This window comes from Apteryx rowi, unplaced genomic scaffold (genome assembly GCF_003343035.1).
Source record: "Apteryx rowi isolate R43461 unplaced genomic scaffold, aptRow1 scaffold_27, whole genome shotgun sequence".
Taxonomy (NCBI): Eukaryota; Metazoa; Chordata; class Aves; order Apterygiformes; family Apterygidae; genus Apteryx; species Apteryx rowi.
This window is the reverse complement of record NW_020449085.1, coordinates 1,036,677-1,057,734: the sequence shown is the minus strand read 5'-3', so window position 1 is coordinate 1,057,734 and position 21,058 is coordinate 1,036,677. Positions and strand designations below refer to the sequence as shown.

Genomic DNA, 21,058 nt, shown 5'->3' with positions numbered 1-21,058 from the left:
AACTATTTGTGAATATATGTGCCTTACTCCGCGTATCATGAATCCAGATACTGGTGTAATCAGAAACCCTAGTTGTAACCTTTTATTTGCTAGTCGTGTCTAATCCTTTGCGGGGACCTGCCAGTTTTGTAGAAGGGTGTTGCCACCAGGCCTTCATCCACCAAGTTAGTGGAAGTGCTGGTTGAAAACCCAGGCTGTTGGATTGCAATACTGTCTTCCACGGGCTGCAAAGAATTACATGCTTTGCATGAGGATCCTCTTCAACTGAAACCATAAAATAATTCTTGTAGTGTTAATTGTTGGTGTACTTCATTGGTTGACAGTCTTGAGAAGGTTTGAACCAATTTGACCAAGTAGTTAATGYGTAGCAAAAAAATATATAATAAAAAAATGACCTTAAAGTGAATATTGTTTTTGACATTACCAGTGTCACTGAAATGCAAATCAGTAACTGGAACACCACAAGAAAATATTGCACTTTTGCAATGAGTAAAACAGCTTGAACCATAATTTAATGAACACATTTTCCTTTCTGTTTGAAATATGTGGCAACAGGGAATTACTGCTTTGTGCTAATGGCACTTGAAACCCTATTCATCACCTAGGGTAAATGAAGTTTAAGATGCTAACATTTTTTGCAGCTGAGTGGATTACCTCCTTTTGTTTTAAGCATCRTTTTTCTTTCTTTTTCATGTGTATGAGCAAGGTGCCTGAGCCATCAGTTAGAAGCCCTTGACTGTGGGACATAATGTCCCACCTTCTACTCCAGTATAAAACTGTTTCACCCATCTGAAAATCTTCTTCATCCTTTATCCTAAGCATAATAAATTCATTATGAAATTAATAACTTCTTTTTCTGTCTACTTTGCACATGCATGCACAAACCCAAATATGCATGCTGTTAGTGCGAATATGTTATGTGACTTCTTGGTTCCCCATCTTTCATGTCTATCCACTTTATATAAAGCCTATTTTATATATAAGGCCTGTTTTAAAGCCTGCTTACTGTGCAAAATTGCTGTACAGTAAGCTAGTTTAATCGATGGGCTAAACCCATCGCAAAATGTCTGTAGAGAATGGAGTAGGAYGTCACTGTAACGTCACATTTTGGTTTACTGTGCAATAACTTACTTGGTGGACAAGTTCTTGCACGTGTCCTGCTGTGTCTTGTCAAAAACGCACTTGCCTTTCTTAAGAAAAAATAACGGGTTCTTCACTATGAGAGTGAATTTATTCTACTTAGCATTGTACACCTGTAAGAAGAAAAAGTAAGCATCTCAACTGAGTATAAAAAACATGGACATTTTAAGTATTATTTTACTTTATGAAGTGATTATTTATAGCAAAGYGTGGGGCTTCACGTTTGGAAAAATGTTTTTAATTGCAGCAACGTAGTTCATGGTAAGGAATCAGTATTTTAGAGATAAGGAAGGTTAGGCTTGAAGAGGAGAAACTGTATTGTCCAGACAGCTGGTGGCATGGCTAGGACTCAAATCCACGTCTCAAAGGTCCTGAGTCTACACTACCAATCAAACCATGGTGCCTCCAGGTTGAATGCACCAAATGTACAAGCAAAAAAGATTGTTCCTTAGCTGTCAGTCTTACCGACTCAGCCTTAAAGTCATCACCRAGTGATAAGCACCTTGCCGAAAATAACAAATTATGAGTTAAAAAAGGACTAAAAGCAAGTTGAAGTTTCAAGGGAGAAATCACATGTTTGTATTCTTGCTCTAGTCCTATTGCATATCTCATTACCAAATATGTGATATTATCTCTTACAAAATATAATATTGAATAATTTCCAGAAAATATGTTCCCTTTGCCCAAAGAAATACTAGAAGAATGATAAATAACAACAGCACATTATTTAAACAAAGTGATCTGATTTGTTTCCTAGACTCCTGTTTATTACAACATGCTCTGTAGTCCTGTTACAGCAAATAGACGCAAGTGGTAGAAGTCATGGTAGGAGACCAGGAAGATGATTAAAAGCTAATTTTTCTGAATGAGAATTTATGGATTTGAGGCGAGAGTTGCTAGCTGAAGTTTTATGTTCTTTTTTATTTTTATTTTTTATGCTGGAGATCAGACTAAATTATTGTAATGATCCCTTTTGGGGTTCTTAAAACTGTAGCCAAATGTCACTCTTACTTATTATATCTCTGCAAGATCTTTGCCCTAATCAGTGGATTAGTTTAGATATGCCTTATTATGCCATGTATGTTTTTACTTACACGGGTACATGCGCACACACACATATGTATATGTAAAATAGAATTCACTTCTGTTTGTTTTTAGCTTTCCTGAGTGTGCAGAGCTAGGGACACACAGGTTATAGCTGAAGTCAGCTATGGCTGGATAGTCTCAAAGAGCGGACATTGTAGGAGTAAGGATATCACTTAAAAAATTACCAAACTACCAAAAAAAAGAAAAGTTGGTTAGATAAATTTGATGGGAGCAGTAATTTTTTTGGTCTGTCTTAATTTGCTTATGTATAATAAAAGCATTTAAGCCCTTTTGTGCAGGCTTCCAAGCTGGGACTAGATCCGAGAGGGTGTACTGATGCTGGGCAAGTTCAGTCTTGATTAAGTGAAAATGAAATTTTGCGTGACGCAGATTGGAGGCTTGTTTTGAGCAAGTGTTTGGAGATTATGGGCAGAAACTGCTTCAGATTGGACATAAGATGAGCAAGTTAAATAGGAAGATGCCACTTTGAGGTGTGAGGATGAAAGGTGTTGTAGAAGGGACAAAATATTAAGTAGTRCAAGAAGTGGACTGAGAAATGCTGCATTCGCTTAAACAGTATTTGGAAGTGTTTTTGTAGTTTTGCAGTTTCCATTGTGATGGGATTCGATAAATGCTTGATAAAGTTTTGTAGCAAAGTTTGATATGGAAAACGTGGGGGTGTTTTCATTAGYTTTAAGAAAGACAACAAACTGAGTTCTCCTTTTTCTCTTTAGAATTTTCTCTCTCTTGTCTGCGATACTACATCTGGGTAACATCCGTTACAAAAAGAAAACGTATCGGGATGACTCGATAGATATTTGTAACCCTGAAGTACTACCTATTGTCTCAGACCTGCTGGAGGTAAGCCTTTGCTTTCCGTCCTGTAATGCTTGCATGTCCCTCTAATGAACTACCTTTATTTTATAATAGAATTTATTGCCATTTTCACTGAAGAATATGTTCTCTTGTGGTAACCAGTAATATTGGCTGTTCTTGTTTGTCAGTCAGTGAAAAGTTCTAATGATTTTTGGTGGGGCTTCTGGTGTAATATTTCTTTTTTTCCCCTAATCTTACTATTATTACTACTTTGGCTTCAGTATACTGTATAATTTACTGAAAATATTGTTTCTGTAATTAAAATTTAGAAGATTGTAAACCAGTGCTAGGAGGAAAGAAAACCTGCTATTCAGCATAGTATTTTCTTAAATTGCCAGCCATCACCTCCCTCACCAAAATTCCTCAATGCTCCTGATGTCTGTTCCAATACTTGCATAAGGAACCAGTCAAGAAGCTAGAGCAATTGGTAGGACTGATGGTCCATCCAGCCCACTCTTCTCTTTCCAGTAGTGACACTAGGAGATGCTAGAGGGAAAACACACAAGCCTGGCTATGTTTTGCTGTCTGTTGTCCTCATTACTCTGCCAGCATCCACAAAGGTTTTATCTGGCCTGCTAGAGGCTGCATCCCAGCCTGTTCTCTTTGCTAGCCGTTTATGGACCTATTATCCATGAATTTATCTAAACTGTTTTCAGCCTGTTGATCCTATCTGCAGTTTTACTGCTTTAGGAGCACTTTGTCCTCTGTGGATTACGGCTGTGCCGGTGTCATTGGGAAAGGTTTCAGTTCCTCAGCCTGGAGGGCCCAGGGCCACATTCAGTTTTGTAAATCAGTGCAAAAGTACCAAGCTCCTCCTAAAGCTACTCTGCTAGCCAGTACGGGTTATGAAGCTGTGGCATTATTGGTTCRTGAGAAAACATTTCACTTAACAAATGAGCCAACTTGTTTGGCACTTGCCTTCCACACTGAAGAGCAAAGGTCAAACTCTCTTGATTTGGATCCAGAGGGCCAGAAGCTCTCCTTGCCCTCTCACTTTTCTTTAAATGCTCAAAACCACTTGTAACTCCAAAGGCTTCTGAAGTCAGTTATGACAACTATATAATCTTTATTCCTTTGTTATTGTCCTAAACTGCTGTCATCACCCCAAACTTATCCTTGGCACGTCTCACCTGACTGATTCCCATCATATCCCATCTTGCTGAAACACTGGGGAACACTCAGARATGCCAGCTGCCATGGATGATGAAAAAAGCTGTGTACCTCTTAGACCTCCTAAGCTCCTTCAAATGCTAGCTGGAAGGTGTGCAAGAGTAATTTCTGCTCATTTTGTGATAGCATCAGGAGATGCCCTGCTGTGCACATTTGGTCCTCTCTCATTCCTTCCCTCAAACTGCTATTGCGCTATAACTGAAGAACTCAGGAATTTGGCTCTTGAAGATTTTCCTAGCATTTCACTGATGTTCTGAATTTAAAGTGGGGAGAAGCTTCTGTAAAATACGGGTATATGCAGCTGCATGTTCTTTACATCTTGGAATTGGAGATTGCAGAAATAAACAGAAGGAAACGATGAATTTGGACTAGAATGTTGTTGATCTTACCCTGCTTAAAATGGCCATATTGAGTCATAGCAGGAAAGCAAATCATTCAAGAAGTAATTTTTTTTWAAAAAAAAGCTTTGAATAAGAGAGTGACTTACAGATCTGAAAAAGTTCCAGGCTTTGGGTCTTTGCCCTGGCTTTCTATTGCAAACAAATTCTTCTGCAACGTCTGTATGCTGTAAGTTATCAGGATGTTTTCTGCACATGTGCATGTGAAATTCTGCATCAGTTGGGCCACATAGATCCAACTGTGGCTTAGTGCCGTGCTATGATACAGCACGGAGCGTGGAGGTTAGCATCAACAAGGCGTACAAAATATATATATATATTTTTTTAAACTTTACCATTTTGAAAAAAAAACTAGAATTTTAGTTTAGCTGAGCGAAGTGATGTAYTTCTATTGATCTCAGTAATTCTTTTGCAAGCTAAGGGTCATATACACTATAAAAAGCTTGGAAATTAGAGCAAACCAGGGTGATCCAATCAGGTATGGTCTTGCATTCCTGTTATGTTTGGGATTGAGAAGATCAAGTTGTTGAATGCTCTTTTAGTCTGTTTGTTGAAATATTGGCAGTAGAAAAAAAATGATTTCTTTGAAGTTAGAGAAACATTTGTTAAAATACATAACTGYGTTTGGCTGAGCGATGTTGCATTTATTTGGTATTTTTTCCATGGGAGTGCAGATATTGACTGCCTACAAGTGTAAACTTTCCAATAAACTTGCTCCCTGACCAGTTGAAATGAAAAGAGTAAGCGATGATTTTCAGAACAGACTTGCTTTCTCTTTCTGGAATGCCGAACCTTTGCAGACCTGAATAGATCTTCTGCWGGGTTTATTCAGTTTTGACCAAAAGGAAGGACTAAAGGCTTCAAACAGATCAAACATAATTTCAAAGCGCATCCCTTACACTCATTTATTTAGTCAGCTAGTTACAACTCTCTGAATTAAGTGTAGTGAATCTTCTTGGCCAGAGCCAAAAATATTGGTTGGCATGTTTGTCACTTCATGATTTGTCTCATTTGGGTAGATTTTGGGGGTGGTTATTTTTTTGTGGTTACTGAAAAGTATACAGTTTTCCCTTTCATGCCATTGCTACTGAAAACTTCAATTGGCTTGAAAAAGTCATTGATTGCCTCTCTAGATCTTGCTATTACTTAGAATGGAAAATCAGTGCAGAATAAAAATAGTATTAGCTGACAAATACTTTAACTTCTTTTCATACAGCTACTGTGTTCTTGGCTGGACACTCTATAGAGTGTAGCAGAATGCTTTCAGAAACCAGCTCACCTGTGATCTGTTACTTAGAGTCCAAAATTTTGTGTGTGTTTTGCTTTGGGTTTTTTCCCTTAACAGACTCACTGGATTCTTTGCTCATTCAAGGRTTTGCCAAGGAAAAGAGGACTTGTAAGACAGCAGCTGGAGAGTCTTTGACTAGCGAGTGTGGTGGGGTGGTGTCAGAGAAGGTGTAAAGCCAGCAAAGAAATTATGGGCTCCCTTGCCCTATCCCTTTGTGTTGGGGAGGAAAAAAGCACATGGAGCTTGTAGGCGGCAGGAGAGGAGAAAAGAGGAAAAAAAGATGTTGGGAGGATTTGAGAGACGGGCCATGAAAAGCAGCTGCTGAACTGGACCTATCTGAGATCCCCCAAAGAAGAGGGGACCCAAATCAAGGGGGCAGTAGCCTTCATGGGAGATGGGGAGAAGCGAGCAGCCTGACTGGAATGAAAAAATTGGGCAAAGCTAACGTGTTTCCCCCTCCCAAGGAAAGTCTGGCCCCGACTATCATGAGCTAGCTGCTACGGAGGAAAGAGCGGAGCCCTTGAGCATCTAAGGGCAATTGGGGGAATTTCCCTGCCGTAGCAATTAGTGTAACAACACTGAATAACACTTATGCTTTAACTGTTATACTTATCCTTCTTCTATATAAAGAGCTTTGAGTCCCTGTAAAAGGAAGCTAATACGCAGATTTTTGAGGGAATTTGGAGGGAGATAAACTACTGAGATGGATTTTCTTCTTCTTAGTGACGGCCTCTTCCAATATATTCTTTTGGTTTATTAAAACATTCAGACTAGCATTTGTTGAAAAAGCAAACTGCAATATAGGATTTTGGCCAGACTCTGTGGATCATTGTTTCATTTACAGTAAGACCCCAATTCCTTTTTTTTTYCTTTTTTTTCCAAGAACAGACATAGCGTGTGGATTATGTGAGGGTTTTGGCAGGTTTTTCTCGGCCTTTGTTTAAGCTTCGCTGAAATGCAGTGCTGCAGCATGATGTCAATGTTGCCTGATGGATTGAGCAGACATGGAGTTTTGTAAAAGTAGGGAAATTATTACAGACAGAGGGAGAACTCCTCTGCAGAAACCTTAGAGGATTTTGTAAAACTTTTCTGAGGAAAAGCCTGGAAGCGCCGATTTGAGGGCTTATTGGTATCCATCTCTTTCCATCCGTCCAAACAAAAAAAATTCTCCAGATGCTCAACGTGGACTTAAAACAGCAGGGGTTTTGTATTTATAYGTGTAACTGATACTTTAGCTATATTTTAGCTTGAGGAGCTGTTTGTTCAGAACTCATAGCTAAGCTAAATCTTTGGGCTGCAGATGAGCAAGGACCTTTATGTTTTGCTACCATTTCCATATACTTTTTTAAGATCTTAGCTGTTTCTGTATAGTACAAGACTGTATAATAGCTAAACTACAGTGATATGTTTTTGATTTGTGAAGTCTTAGGCACATTAACAGAAAAAATCTATTAGAAATGACCTAGTGTCAGTTCACCTAAAGGGAGGCTATTTTTTTCCGTTATAAGAGCAAGAACCTTCTAACCATGTATATTTACTTATACTGGAAATTATTYCAGTAGATGGAGAATTGGGTAAGGAAGGTAAATTGTATCCTCACTCAATAGAGCAGTTTTATACTGTATTGCTAGGCCTAGGTAACCAGACTCTTTTTTTTTCAATGCAAGTGAAGGTAAATATAAGTTATGGAGCGTCCCACATTAGCTTTGCCAAATCTCCCTTTTGCATTGACAATRTTAGCTTTTGGAACTGATGTCTACCTGGATAGAAAATTTATGGGCTAAAGTTTTTTTTCTACTACAAAATGCTCTTCAGCTGCCCAGAGGCATTCCATATTCGTCATGCTTCTTGTATGATAAATGTCTCAGAAGCCAGTAGAGGAGCGAAAGGAAGGCAAGGATTACAAGGCAGCCAGTGCTTGCACTCAGCAGACTATCAGACCTTCTCTTATGAACCCACCTTCCAGATGAGGTCTGGGGATGTGGAGATTCGAGCTTGAACTTGGGTCAGATAACCTTCTGGTTGGTCTTGCTCTTGTAAGACCCATGGAAGGAAATCAAAGCTTAAAAGAAAGCCTGAATGAAAGATTGCAGTCTTTTTCAAGGACCTTATCAGAACTGATGGAAAATGAAGTCAGTCCCAGCAATGTCTGTGTTCGGTCATCAGTTGACACCATTGTACTCATGACTTTCTCTTATTTCCTATCAGTCAGTTATGGAAGGAGTGCAAAATGTCGTAATCCCCTTCTCAAATACGGAGGCAAGGAGAACAAGAGACAAAAAGATATGTTTTTTCACTCTCGATTTGGAAATGGCTCATTTTTCTTCAGCTGCTATAACATAATACCCTAGTGTTACTGGAGAAGTCATCTCAGCGTGTTTTGGCTTCAACCCAGCCTTTGTGGGAGGCTGCCTGTCCCTCTGGCTGCCTGCACCCTGCCGCCTCCCCYGGCTGCCTCTGCTGACATTTATAGCAGCGAAGGAGTTGCCGGTCATCCTTCACTGAATTTTAGAGATCTAGTCATCCAGCCATTTCGGTGTTAGTTCAGCTTGCATATGGCAGTGAGCTCTTAAATCTAGATTTATGAAACAGTGACTTGACTTTCTCTGTGAATTTTGTCCCTGTGATTGATATAAACTCCGACAGGCCATGCAGCTCTTTTGAAAGAGCCAGACTTTTCCTTTTAGTGTTCAAAAACCAAAGGTCCGTGAAGCATAGCTTAGAAGTGTAATTTCGGGGGCACAAACTAGAGAAATAAGTTGTGTTTTCCTCTTTGCTAATCTGCTGTGATGGCTTTGTCTCTATTTCAGTATTTCACACTTACTGAATGTCAGATGAAGCATAGGAGGTGCACATTGGAAACAGTAAATATGTATGTGCACCAGGTGTCCTTAGTCATCTTCGTATGCTGAGTTTATCTTTAGAATGGTCCTATCACTCCTCATTGACATCAGGCATTGGATGCCTTAAAATTATGGCCTTAAATTAAAATGCAACCATAAAAAGATAACTTGGCTATGCTCATAGTGAAACGTTCACTCTTGGAGATAATAAAGTAATCGGACCCAACTCATCTGTGCAGCAATCGTGGGTAGAGACCTGGGGATCGGTGCGATTTGCATTCTAGGCTGAATTTCCCGTCCTTGCCAAGTATATTTTTGTATGACAAGATCGTTCAGTGATGTGAGCTGACCTGGAAGGATAGCAGATTTGGACATTAAGGAAGCGCATCTGCAGGTCTCCTACATCAGGGTAGCACAGGGAAGAGGAAACTATAGAGAAATAGACAGATGGGGACAGTGAAGGAGGGTATGGGTAGTTGTTTAAACCACTTAAAATCGCTGTGTTGACTGACAAATCTGGGACTTGGAAGCATTTTGGCTGTTTAGTCTGGGCACCGAGAGTATTACGTTGGATTGTTTTTATTAGTAACCATCTGATACTGCTCTGCCTATTGCCTTTGATAATGAAAAAAGCCAGTGTGCTAGCTGCTGGTTGGTAACAGCGTCCTCCGTCGCTCCTGCTTCAGCGTGTTTGCTGTTCACGTGGCATCACGGCCAGTGCAAAACTCGCTTTTGTTCCAAGCTTTGCAGTCGATGTAGGTCAGCTGATTGTTCGGCAGTTGCAAACCGCTGAAAAAGCACCCACATTTTGCTTTTGGCGGTGCACTCGAGTCAGCAAATGCCCAAACTGTATTTGATGAAACTGAAGAGGAGCTGAATGGGAACTTGGAACTGAAAAGATGGATTGTGTTGATTCAGAAGGTTGCGCTTTGGTGGTGCCCACAGAAAACAATAGGTCATACTGCCTGTAGAGCATAGAAAATGGCCCTTTTGCTGAATGTAGGGGAATAGAAGGAAAATGTGAAACATTGCTTCTTGAATAACCAGAATATTTTTTTCATTTGTTCTTGAAAGGCAAAAGATCATAATAATTGGGGCTCTACAGTATTGCTGAGGCCAGATGATTGTAATCTCAGTGTGTGACATTTGATTTCTCATAACCTAGGCCTTGTTGGTAGGCAAAARTCATGTGCAGGTGCCTCGCTGTTCCTTGCTGTTTGGGTTGAGGCCAAAAGTTTGTGTTACTGGGTGTTGCAGGGGAAGTCAGTTAGGTAAAAATGCAGTGGAGCTTCTTGGGGAGGCTCCCGTGACGGTACTTTTGGTAGAAGGGAGTAGAGCTTTCTATGCAGAATGGCATCATTATTGCAGTGGTTTGCAAGATTTCTTAAGTTCAGGTGGGAAGTGTACAAACTGTGTCTTATTTTCACTGGCTCTCAGTACTAATTCTCTGCTTAAACCAATAAATCAAGACACCCTCTGAACTTAACCATGCCAGTCAAGGCATTTGGATTCAGTAAAGTATATGGTACTCGTGTGGCCTTGGTGAACATTGAGTTGCTCAAACTGCAACATATATGCATTAATGTGAAATTTGGTTAAGATGAGAAAATAACAATAAGTAAAATTTATGTTTAAGCCTATAATCCTCTATTAGGGCAAACTGTAAACTTCTGGATTCCTCAAGAGAATATAAAAATAAGAGAGACTTGATTTTGTGGGARAGGAAGCCTTCTCCTGACAGTTCATGATAACGCAAGTGCAGCAGTCTCGGGTGCGAGACAGGGACCATGGCTCTTGCCATACGAGAGTGGTATCTAACCCCCTTGCACAGCTGGGTCTGCTTAATTTGTGTTTCTACATCTGACATTTCCTCAAACCAGTTTCTGATGTGGCTGATTAGCAAATGATTGTCACCTTGTTGGAGACTGTTTTCTTCAGAGAGTAGTATCAGGTGTGAATACCAGAGTAAATATCAGGTGCTTTTCTTACTATTGAAAAAGTTTCTTCCTCCTTTAATTTCTCCTCTTCTCCCACTCCCAAGACCTTCTTAAGATACTTCTTAAACTGATGACACTATTTTGCTTGTTTATTGACTAATTTTTTATGATGATATCCTGATAGCACTAGGCAGTTGATGTGTTTTGCTAACAAAGGGGGGAAAAAAGAAAATGTGAGAGGGAGGAGTGCTTCCTAGGCTACAACACGAACAAAGGAACCCGATGGTAAACTGCTGGAAATGAGAGGAGTGAATATAGAAAATCAGGCTCCCTTAAATACCACGTTTTCTGATGCTGGATTTATGTGCTGAATTGTCTTCTGTTGATATCTAGCTTGTTTTTATGGGTTGCACTTTAACTTTGCAAGCGCTGGCAAAACTGTGTAGATTTTTTTTAAATCTACTCCTAGAATAATCATTAACATCTTTTTTTTTTTCTCCTTTTTTTTTAGGTAAAAGAAGAGATGCTGTTTGAGGCCCTGGTTACCAGAAAGACAGTGACAGTAGGAGAGAAGCTCATCTTACCATACAAACTAGCAGAGGTTGGTACATAATGTTTATCTTAAAAAAGGAAAACTCTTGGGATGGTTTTCAGCACTTTGAAATGAGTTTGAAATATATACTTAGCTCTGGCACAGTTTAGGTTTTTATTTATTTATTTAAAAATAAGTAAATGTGGGAGAAGCTGATGTGGGTGTGAATCCAGGGAAACGACGACTTCAACTTCTTACTGCCATTCTTGGAAAGCAGATTTGTGCATTATGACGTGGTGGTGTTTCACTGTTTTAATGATTTACAGTTGAGTAGGTGTCCTCCAAAACAGCAGTTGTGCATTGCTGGGTGTAYGTGCTGCAAGTTAAGTAGTAGTTTTCCCATGTCGTTCCCAGAACTGTAGCACAGATTCACCCCGCAATAGAATCAGGATGTAAGACCTCCAGGACATTCCTGGTGGGATACATCAGTCAAATCAGTGATTTCTGTATGGGGAAGAGCTGAAGATCCTCTGTATAAAATTCCCATTATCATTTCTCAAGATCTCTTGCTTTCCAAGTCCTTAATTTAGTGCTTTGGAAGGACACAACTCAATTGGTCTCTCTCAAATTGTTTTGAGTATAGTCTATGCCACTGCTAACCTTGGTGAGGACCCTGCATGAAATGTGTAAAATCTGTATTATGGTCCATCTCAGGATTACAATGTCAGTGAACGTGTTTTTCCAAATACGTGGTTTCCAGGAATTTTGAACTATATGCTGTGACTGGTAAACAGAAATGCCTCATCTCTTCTCCAGAGTATATAAGCTCTGTTCTGTTTGCACGCCTTTTGGGTGTTTCTGCGTCTAGTGTCCTTGTGTCCCCTATTTAAGAGCATAAAGAGTGTGACAGCACAATTATCCCTTAGTTCATCTTTATTGCCTCATGATTATGTCGGAATTTGCAACATCTTAATTTCTGTCTCTGAGAGCAGATCCACTACATTGCAAATAGCTGTGAATAGGTAAGCACTTGATCTTTCGTCATCAGGGTCAGCCGTAGATATTTTGAGAATGTTTTCTTTTGGCCAGAAACACATCTTTTCTCCCCTTTTGAGATTGTCTGGGATCRAGTTCAGTAACTGTAACTGAACTTGAATCTTCAGAAATTGTTTCTTTTGTGCAGGGCTTGGATCTCTCCTAGCAATGAACATGCAGATGCTTTTATTGTGTCTTTGTAATGGACGTATAATGGATGTGGTATTTGTACGTTTTACCTGGGGATTGAGCACAGACATAGGAAATTGCTAGAGAACTTTAAAACATAACTGTTACTGCCCTTTTGCTGGAGGTTGCTTCCCAGCAGCTGTGATGGTGGAACAAAATGTACTAATGCCCCTCCAACCGCCTCATTGCAGTATTTGGCAGGTTGGATTAAACTGTTTCTTCTAATAGTTTAAGTGGAGCCACCAGACTTTGCAGTGAAACGGCCTGAAGGAGCGCTCCCTTGCCCTATTCTGTAGCTAGTATTGTGAAGGAGGGTCTTGTCTGGCAGAGGGCAGTAGCATTCATACAGCAGCTCTAATGCTTTAATGTGTCTTTGCACTGAGAGGAGACCTGGGTGGTCAAGGAGTCTTATGTAGATGCTCCTACTGTTGAGATCCAGGTGTCCCTGTTGGCACCAAAAATGGCTGAGCATAAAATTCTGAAGTGCTTCTCAAAATATTTTTGGCTCATGAAGCTCAGGTATTCACTGATAACTATTTGTCACCAATATCTGGTAGAATAAATGAAAAATCAGGGTGTGGCAAAGGGACACTGTAGGGGAAGGTGGTGGAGCACAAGACTCTAGTGAAAAAGCTTGATGTTGTCTTCATGACTAAATCATTTTGAAAGTAGCCGTGAATTGCCTCAGAAAAAGATAGGCACTGCCCATGCTTTCTGTCCACTGTTCCTGCAATGTTAGCATCCCARCTACCATGTCTTGTTTGATAATGAGCTCTGGCATCAGGTTCACCACTGCCCTTGACAAAATAGAGCATTAATCTGAGGATATTCTAGCTGGAACTTCACCACTGMAAGAGGTCTACCTGTGGTTGTCTTCCGGCTCAGAGAATAGGAGACGTGATTTAAATTCAGATCTATCTGAATCGAGAAGGAAGTGTAGGATTCATTTGATGTTTTAGGGCTTTATGAAGAATGCTGATATCCAATAATCTCACTCATGACTAATTGGACTGTTGGCCTTAATGGGAAACACTTGGTGATCTCATTCCATGCTCTAGTGCGGGGCTSGTTGCCCTTCTGTTCTGTATTTTATAAAAAGCACTACAGTTGGCTCACATGGAAGGAGTAATTACAGCTTTGAGGATTTTCAGGCAGAGGGCTGTCTCACCAGGACTCCTGCAACTCATAGGTCTTTGCTGATGGAGCAATGACGTATATAACTGCTACCTTATTTTCTGGATGTTAAAATGCTCAGTGGTTTTCTCATAGATTGTTGATATACTGAAARCTTTAGTGGAATTTGTCTGGAAAARGCTATCCTGCAGTGTTTCTCAAAAAAGGATCATAAAATGTTACTTTGGCATATATCTGCTCTTTTAAACCATCATTAGAAGCATCTTGCATTTAGCAAGTGCCTTCCAAGCCTTTGAGCAATTTTATACGCACAACCTGCACCCAAATGGCTGGACAATGGAGTGGTTATTAAAATAATTGCAAAAAAGTCAGCAAAGGTTATGATAAAAGAAAGGAGTCTAAGAAGTGAGGTTATCTGGTTGTGAGACCTCTTGTCAAAACTGTGAGTGGAAATAGTAAATTATCAGGCTATAGTGGTGAAGTGTGAGTTACTAGCCTTGGGCTACTACCTCCACTATCACTGTTTAGATTCCTCAAGATAGCTGGAGAGTTTGCCGTAGTTAAAGAGATTGTGTATCTCTCGATGCAGCTGTTGACTCTGCAAGCAAGGAACCTATAGCCCTGGTTTCCTCAGTTCTGTTGTACTACTTTATGAAGTTCAGACTGTTAGAGAGGAGTTATAAGGATGGAGTTTTAATTTGACATAAATGTTCTTCTTGCATAAAAAGCCTTGAGATTTTGCATTCTGAATGGATTCTTGAACTTCAGTGATGTTCCTAGGTGTGTCTGCTCTGTCCCAAAGATCAGTGACGCATTCGGTATGGATGGCTGGGCTGATGTTCTCTGATCACTTTGATCAAACAGTGTTGGAATACACTTGGATCACACCCTGATGTAGAAATACCTTACAATAAATGGTTAATGCTCTTGGTATGCCTTCTGCGATCCACCTCTCTGCCCTGCTGTGTGATAGCCTGTAACATCAGGATCCTAGGATGATGGTGTTGCCCCTCCCTTGATAGTCTTGAATGAGCAGAGGAGATGCAGCTGGCCTGGAGTAATCACGTCTTTTAGAGGTTTGGAAGATTGAGAGCTGAGAATGGACTTCTTATACCTGGCTAAGTCTTTCCTTTTCAATTTTTCCCGAGCCCTAGCCCCACAAGAACATTAAGAGCATGCCTTTGATTGTAATGATGCTGCATTCCTCCCTGTCCACATGTTCACCCACTGCATTGTTATTGTATCATGATTAGAAACATTGTTGTGTGGGTTGGGGTTTTTTTGAAACTGTGGTTTGAGCACTTGGCAACTCCTCATTCGAAGCAGTTCTCCTTCATAACAGTTCTAAACTTATATCAGATTCTTTTTGTAGATTTGTTCTGCTCATCTTTACAGTAATTTATATAAAACTAGGTATTTTATTCCTACATATCTTGATGCTTGGATGAAAGTATTTCAAAATGTCCTTGTATGTTATGTTGGGGAAGGAGGAACAACTTAGAACTGAAGATMCAGGCAACTTGAAGCCAATGGTGCTGAAAGTGACCCCTGCAGTTAGCAACTATTTCTTCAGTATTTATTCATACTGTACTTCTGTACTTATTTCTCTTCTCATTGGCTTTATTCTTACGAGTTGCATGCCGTTTTGAAGCTAGGCATAAGTGTTGTTTTTGTCAACTCGGTGTTCCTTTTAATAAGCCTGCTTCTTGAATGTTACCTGCATATAACTGTTCTGGTGGGTGACGCTGGAGGATCTAGATGGGATTAACAGGTTAGAATAGTATTAAACTCCAACAAAGTAAGACTCCAGCAGAGTAAAACACCTACCCCTAAGTACCAGCAGTTGCTAGTGCTGTCTTCTCCTGCTGAGCAAGCTTTTTCCAGCACATGTGGAGTTTGTTTAACTGTATTTCATGCAGGAGGGTAAAGGACGTGTGATAAGAGCACCTACTCAAGGAGGGCTGTAGACAGGAGCAGCTAGACTTGTGCACTGAGATCTCATTTCAAGATCTGACCTGTTTTTTCTAGGTTTTTAGTCAGGGCCTGTCTTCCTGATATTACAAAAATTATTGTGAGCGAATGCTGTATTCTTCAGGAAAACCCTGTAAAATGCAATGTGCCATGAGATTTTTTTTTGATCATTCTGTAAATCTTGGTGTACATAAGAGGTGGTATCTGACCTTGGTTTTAACATTTGGGTAATGCCTATTGTCACTGGAGCCACTGGTATTTCTGAAATTAAGGAGAGAATCAAATGAGAGACCTAGTTTTGGAGGTTAAAACCGACCTTGCTTGTCCTAAACGTTATACACACCATTTAGGAACACAGTTACAATCCCTCCTTTCTGTGGAAGTGGTGGCAAATTTGGGCTTGATTGTACGCCGCAGGCAGCTGGAAGCCTGCGGTGAAAGAGAGTTGCCTGGATGGGCTTGGTCTGCATATCTAACCATTGTCGAAATTTAAATGAGTAAGAATACCACATCCATAAATAATGCTTATATTTACCTCTGGCAGCTGCCTCTTATCTTGAGACCCACATTGGGTTGTCTGCCGTAGAGCTGCCTCCTGGAACCATTCATTTTTCCTTTTATAGTAGCTGGATGGTATTTTAATGCAGTGTTTTAAATGACTGCATAATTTGCTTTAGGGCTAAGGTTTCGAAGCTTTACGCTGCAGATACACGTAGAAAAAGCTGCACACGCATGAAAGACTGCAGTTTTGTTCAGAGATCTAGTCTTTTTTTGGTCTGGTACAGCTATTAATGTCTTTATTAGGAGTGAGCCTGTCTATTAACACAGCTAGCAGCAGTTAATGGATTTCCAGAGAAATCATAGTGTATCTGTGCAGGGTGAGCACAGTATTTGGTAACAACAAGCTGTTCATTTCTACTGTATTGGGCAAATAAAATGCAGAATTAAGGACCCCTCTGAAAGAGGCGATTTGGCCATGGGAGCCTGAAAGCAGTCAGTGGTGTCTCAGATGATTAGAATATGTTAATTCAGGTCTGCCTTTAATGCAGGCATTTCTTTCCAGCCACAGCACTCTCCTTCCTAATAAGGTAAAAYGTAACAAGCATGCAAATGAAATAGAGAAAAATGGGATTTTAATGGCAGCAGAATAATGGGTTTTGAGGGTTACTTTCTCCCTCCCAAAGTGCTCCTCAACTCCACTCCCTGGATATTGTTTTTCATATAATAAATGCATTTTTGCAGTCCTCCCTACAAGATAGAAAAGGTTTATAACCACAATTTATCCAAAGGGAGGGGGGGAAAAAAAAACAGACACGGTGAATATTAAGTGACTTGACTGACATCTGGTAAGAAACACACAGCAGATCCAGGAGCAGAGCACCTTAATCAAATCTTTGTTGAGAACTTGAAGGTTCTTGAAATCTTTTGCTCTTCTTTATGTTTGTAATCTGAGCATCATCTCAAGCTTAATCTGTGCATGGAACTGCCTTTCTGGGCCACATCTGTCTTCCTGCTTCTATCTAAATAATTCAAAGAATTCAGCTTTTTCCCATCTCGATTTACTGCAGGACTCCAAGGCTCTTGTTTCATGCCTTGACTAGTCTAGTAATTTACCTCTCTTAAATCCATTCAGCATCTTGACTGGTGTTTTTCCACTCCTGTCAACCCTCTTTTGCATTCTTCAGCTCGCTCCCCCTTTCCGTTGCAGCAGAGACAAACTCCATGTCAGAGTGGATCAACCATCCACACCTTGTTTCCATCCCATTTGTTCTGCTTATCAGGCCAGTGTCTGTCACCTGCTGCTCTGTTTTTCACCAAAGAGTCTCCACATTTTTTTTCCATGATCCCCATTAGATGAGGGAAAAACTCTTTATCAAAGTATATACATCTGTTACCAAATCCTCTTTTTACCTCCCTCCAGAAAAAAAGATTTTTCCATGATGCCTTCAATTCATTTAGTTCTGTTGGCATTGCTTAAGCAAATGACTTTGCAAAAAGACTTTGTTTTAGCAGATCTTTATAATTTGCAGCCATTTATAAGCAAGGATGTTTTATACCTGAAGGTTAGTTAATGAATGAATTCCCACTTTCTAAAGAGGCCTCTGGATTTATGTCCTGAGAAAAAGATCAGAAGAGAATAAGATAGTATTTTTGCTAGTTGATCAAGAAGCAGCATGGGCATGTTTGGGAGACTGTCCCAGGCATGTCCAACACAAGTGACTGAAGGATGRACAGTATTGCAGTAGGAGTCCTTCTGGGAGCTTTTCTTCAGTTTTACCTGGCTGCTTTTGCCACAGATGTGAAAACAAGAAACCTTTTAGGGAGACTTGCCCATACTGTTACRTTTTGTGTTACATTTTGCTTTTGTAGAGAAACCTAAATGGTTGCTGTGGATACAATAGTTAACCAAAGACTGATCTTCAGAAAGCACCTGTGCCTGGAGAGGTGGCATGAGGTGTGGCTGGGGGTGGTTTGGTCCTGCCCTAACACTCAATTACAAGGAAAAAAAAAAAAGAAAAAAATGTATGTTATTTYCTGCCCCGATGGCGCTCCCCTGTGTTGTGTTATTTAAGATGAAGAGCATTAGGTGGTGTGATAGTAAGACCTGAGATGCAAAGTAGTGGTGGGAGGCTTTTTGTTTTGCTTTTTGTTTTAAATATCCGCAGTTTTGGAGGTCTGCTAGAACTCTGCGTAGCGACAGCCAACTTATCTTGAAAACCTGACTCCTATGCAACCCATATAGAGAATATAATGTGCTACCATATCTTTGCTTAGCTAGCTGTATGGCAGTGACCTGTTCGGCAAATGACGTGTTACATACAGCCGGGTAGGTGGCCGTACAACCGTTCTGAGACGGTGGGCAGAACACCCAAATTGCAAGTGAATTTATTCTGAGTCTGTGCAATGTTTTTTATTCCGTACAAACGCATGCATGCAGGTCCATGCAAAATCGGCTAAGGATTGCTTGCAAAAGTGCTTGTACGATTCAGGTTCGTCAGTGATTTCCCTCCTGGCTTGATTGGTTAACGAAGCTAACCCAGCACACCCCCCAAAGGTTTAAAGAAGTGTRATGAAATGCCACATTTGCTAACAAAAGCATTCAGTCTCTACGCATGGAAAAGGGCAATTATCATTGAACCTATATTTTCAGTGGGATGATAAAGCTGGGAATGATGGTTCAGCGGTCCCTCTGCGTGCGCTGAGGGCCAGGCAGGGAAGGGCTGACGCCGTTCATCCTGCCGCTCATGAAAAGAGGGAATCCAGATCCTCTGTCTACCTTTGCCCTGGGCTGAGCCTCCCCAGTGGGTCGAGCTTAGGGAGAGCACTTATTTTCRGCATGGCAACAGTTAATTGGCAGGGACACAAGCCAGAGAAGCCTTGTGGAGCAGACCTTAATGCAAGGCAAAAAGTATTTCATTACAGCAAAAGGCTGAGTGATGTTTCATTTGCGTATGTACTAGTGTGATACTGTCTAATGCCTTTTTCAGACCATGATAAAGAAAAAAGGAATGGAGTTCCATGGCCAGATTTACCGATGGCATAACATTAGCTAAAATATTAAAAAAACAAAGGAAAAGATCCTAGTTACAACTAGCTATGAACATTTAACAGCCTGAAAATATTACAGGAGAAAAAGTGGGAGGGATGCACAATAATAGCATAAGGAAAGTGGGATGAAAATTCTCAATCCTGAAATATGAGGATGGGGATGCTTAATGGAATAGAAAGTAGCAAAACTGCTGGAAGCACGTACTTAATGCCAGACAGCATTAGCTCATGAGACTCATTGTCACCATGGGTCATTAAAAGCAGGAGCTTAGCAGGATTCATTTGAAGACTTGGTACGTTGATGAGTATATTCAGAATTACAGAAAAGATATTAATAGACTAGAAATGGAAAGCCCACAAAGCTTTTAGGAGACATGCAAGTGTCTCTGCTTTGGGACACGAAGGCAGCCTATCAGTAGAGAACTTCAAAAGAAACTTTTTCCTGGGATTAGGTTTTTCATAACTTTGTTTTCCCTCGAAACTGCAAGGATCAGCCATGCTTGGTGACAGCATATGGATTAGACAAGGCGAGGGCTGTTTTAGCCTTGGCGTGCTGCGTGTATTTTCTTGTGGGATGCAGCATCCTGCCTCCACCAGGAAGACGGATTCCATCAACACGGTGTCTTTTAAACTCTGTTTTGATGATTCTTCTACATTGAGATGATTTATGCCTGAATGTCTGTTAGCATTAGGCTGCACATGGGAGATGGTGCTGAGATTTGGCTGAACAGGGCTCGTTTCTGTGGAAATCTCCCAAACCTGCAGAACTTTATGCTTAAYGATATACATCTGAATATCAGGGGGGAAAAAATCCTGCAAGTTCTTGTGTATGAGCTCCATTTGTACTGTTCATGGGGCAGTACTCTTGGGACAAAAGGAAGCGTCTCAGTTTTTAAAAATTTGGAGTAGCACCCAAAATGAGGACTTTAAGAAGGGAACGCTGACGTCCCATGGGCTGCTCTGCCCTTGGTCAACCTCCCCACTCCAAAGGCTCTTTCTGTCATCAGATGCATTCTAGGCTCTCTTTGAGGGATCTTTTAATTACATTTGATTACTGAAAAGATGCTTTAAATTCAGAAAGTCCCTTTGGTACATGTTTTCAGTAATTCTGCTATTTAAATTTGGGCTAAGCTAAGTGAGAAGATGTATAAGAATGGAAACCATGCCTGAATTAGCAAGTCGGCTCTTCCCACACACAGTGTAATTTTGGTATAGTTGGTTGGAATATGTGATTTTTCTATGTAATCTCACTCAATTAGAGTAAACTTAGATTTCTTGCTTCTCAGAGAGCTGACTAATACTGTTTATCAACACTCAAAGTAGGAGGATGTGTAGAAGCTCGCTGGCTGGACAGGGTCAGTTGTGCAAACTGCCTGTGCAGCTCTATCGGCTGAAGTGCACAGATTTTTTAATTGCAGAAACTTGCCAGAACAGCCTGTAGTGAAGATGATATCTTGGCAAAACAAGTTTTGCTACGATAGTATTTTTTGCTTGGGAAGGGTGAACAGAAAGGCAGGATTTGGCTGTAACAGCTAAAATGCTATTTTTGGCACTATGTACTGTGCTTCATGGTAGGAATGCTAGTATGCTATGCCTGTATACGTATGAGAAAACCCTCCTAAATGTAGCCTACGGCCTCCTTCTTGGGTCAGGTCACACGTTTAGTTCTTCTGTCACTCGGTAACCTATTTATTTACGTGCCCGGTTTCACTGTAAAAATGTGGGCAGAGAGTGGGGTTTCAGTTCATGCTCTTGACATTTGGATGTAGCAGAATCTGGAGAAACACAGCTGGAGAGAAGCAAATTGTTTTTCATCCACCATCATCAAGGTCTTCAAATTTGGCTGCCCGGTGACTGGTTTTGGGCAGCTTCTCAYGCTGAGCTCCTGATGGCTGCGTGGGAGCATCTTC

At 40.5% G+C, this 21,058-nt stretch overlaps 1 protein-coding gene across 1 annotated transcript in view; it reads left to right on the top strand.

The window, feature by feature from the left end:
* The window catches only part of MYO9A (myosin IXA), a 191,584-nt gene that overhangs the window by 72,781 nt on the left and 97,745 nt on the right, over positions 1-21,058 (top strand). The window contains exons 8-9 of the mRNA XM_026068429.1: positions 2,961-3,087; positions 11,250-11,339. Of these exons, the coding sequence (XP_025924214.1) occupies positions 2,961-3,087; positions 11,250-11,339 (217 nt within the window). The remainder of the gene's footprint in view (positions 1-2,960; positions 3,088-11,249; positions 11,340-21,058) is intronic.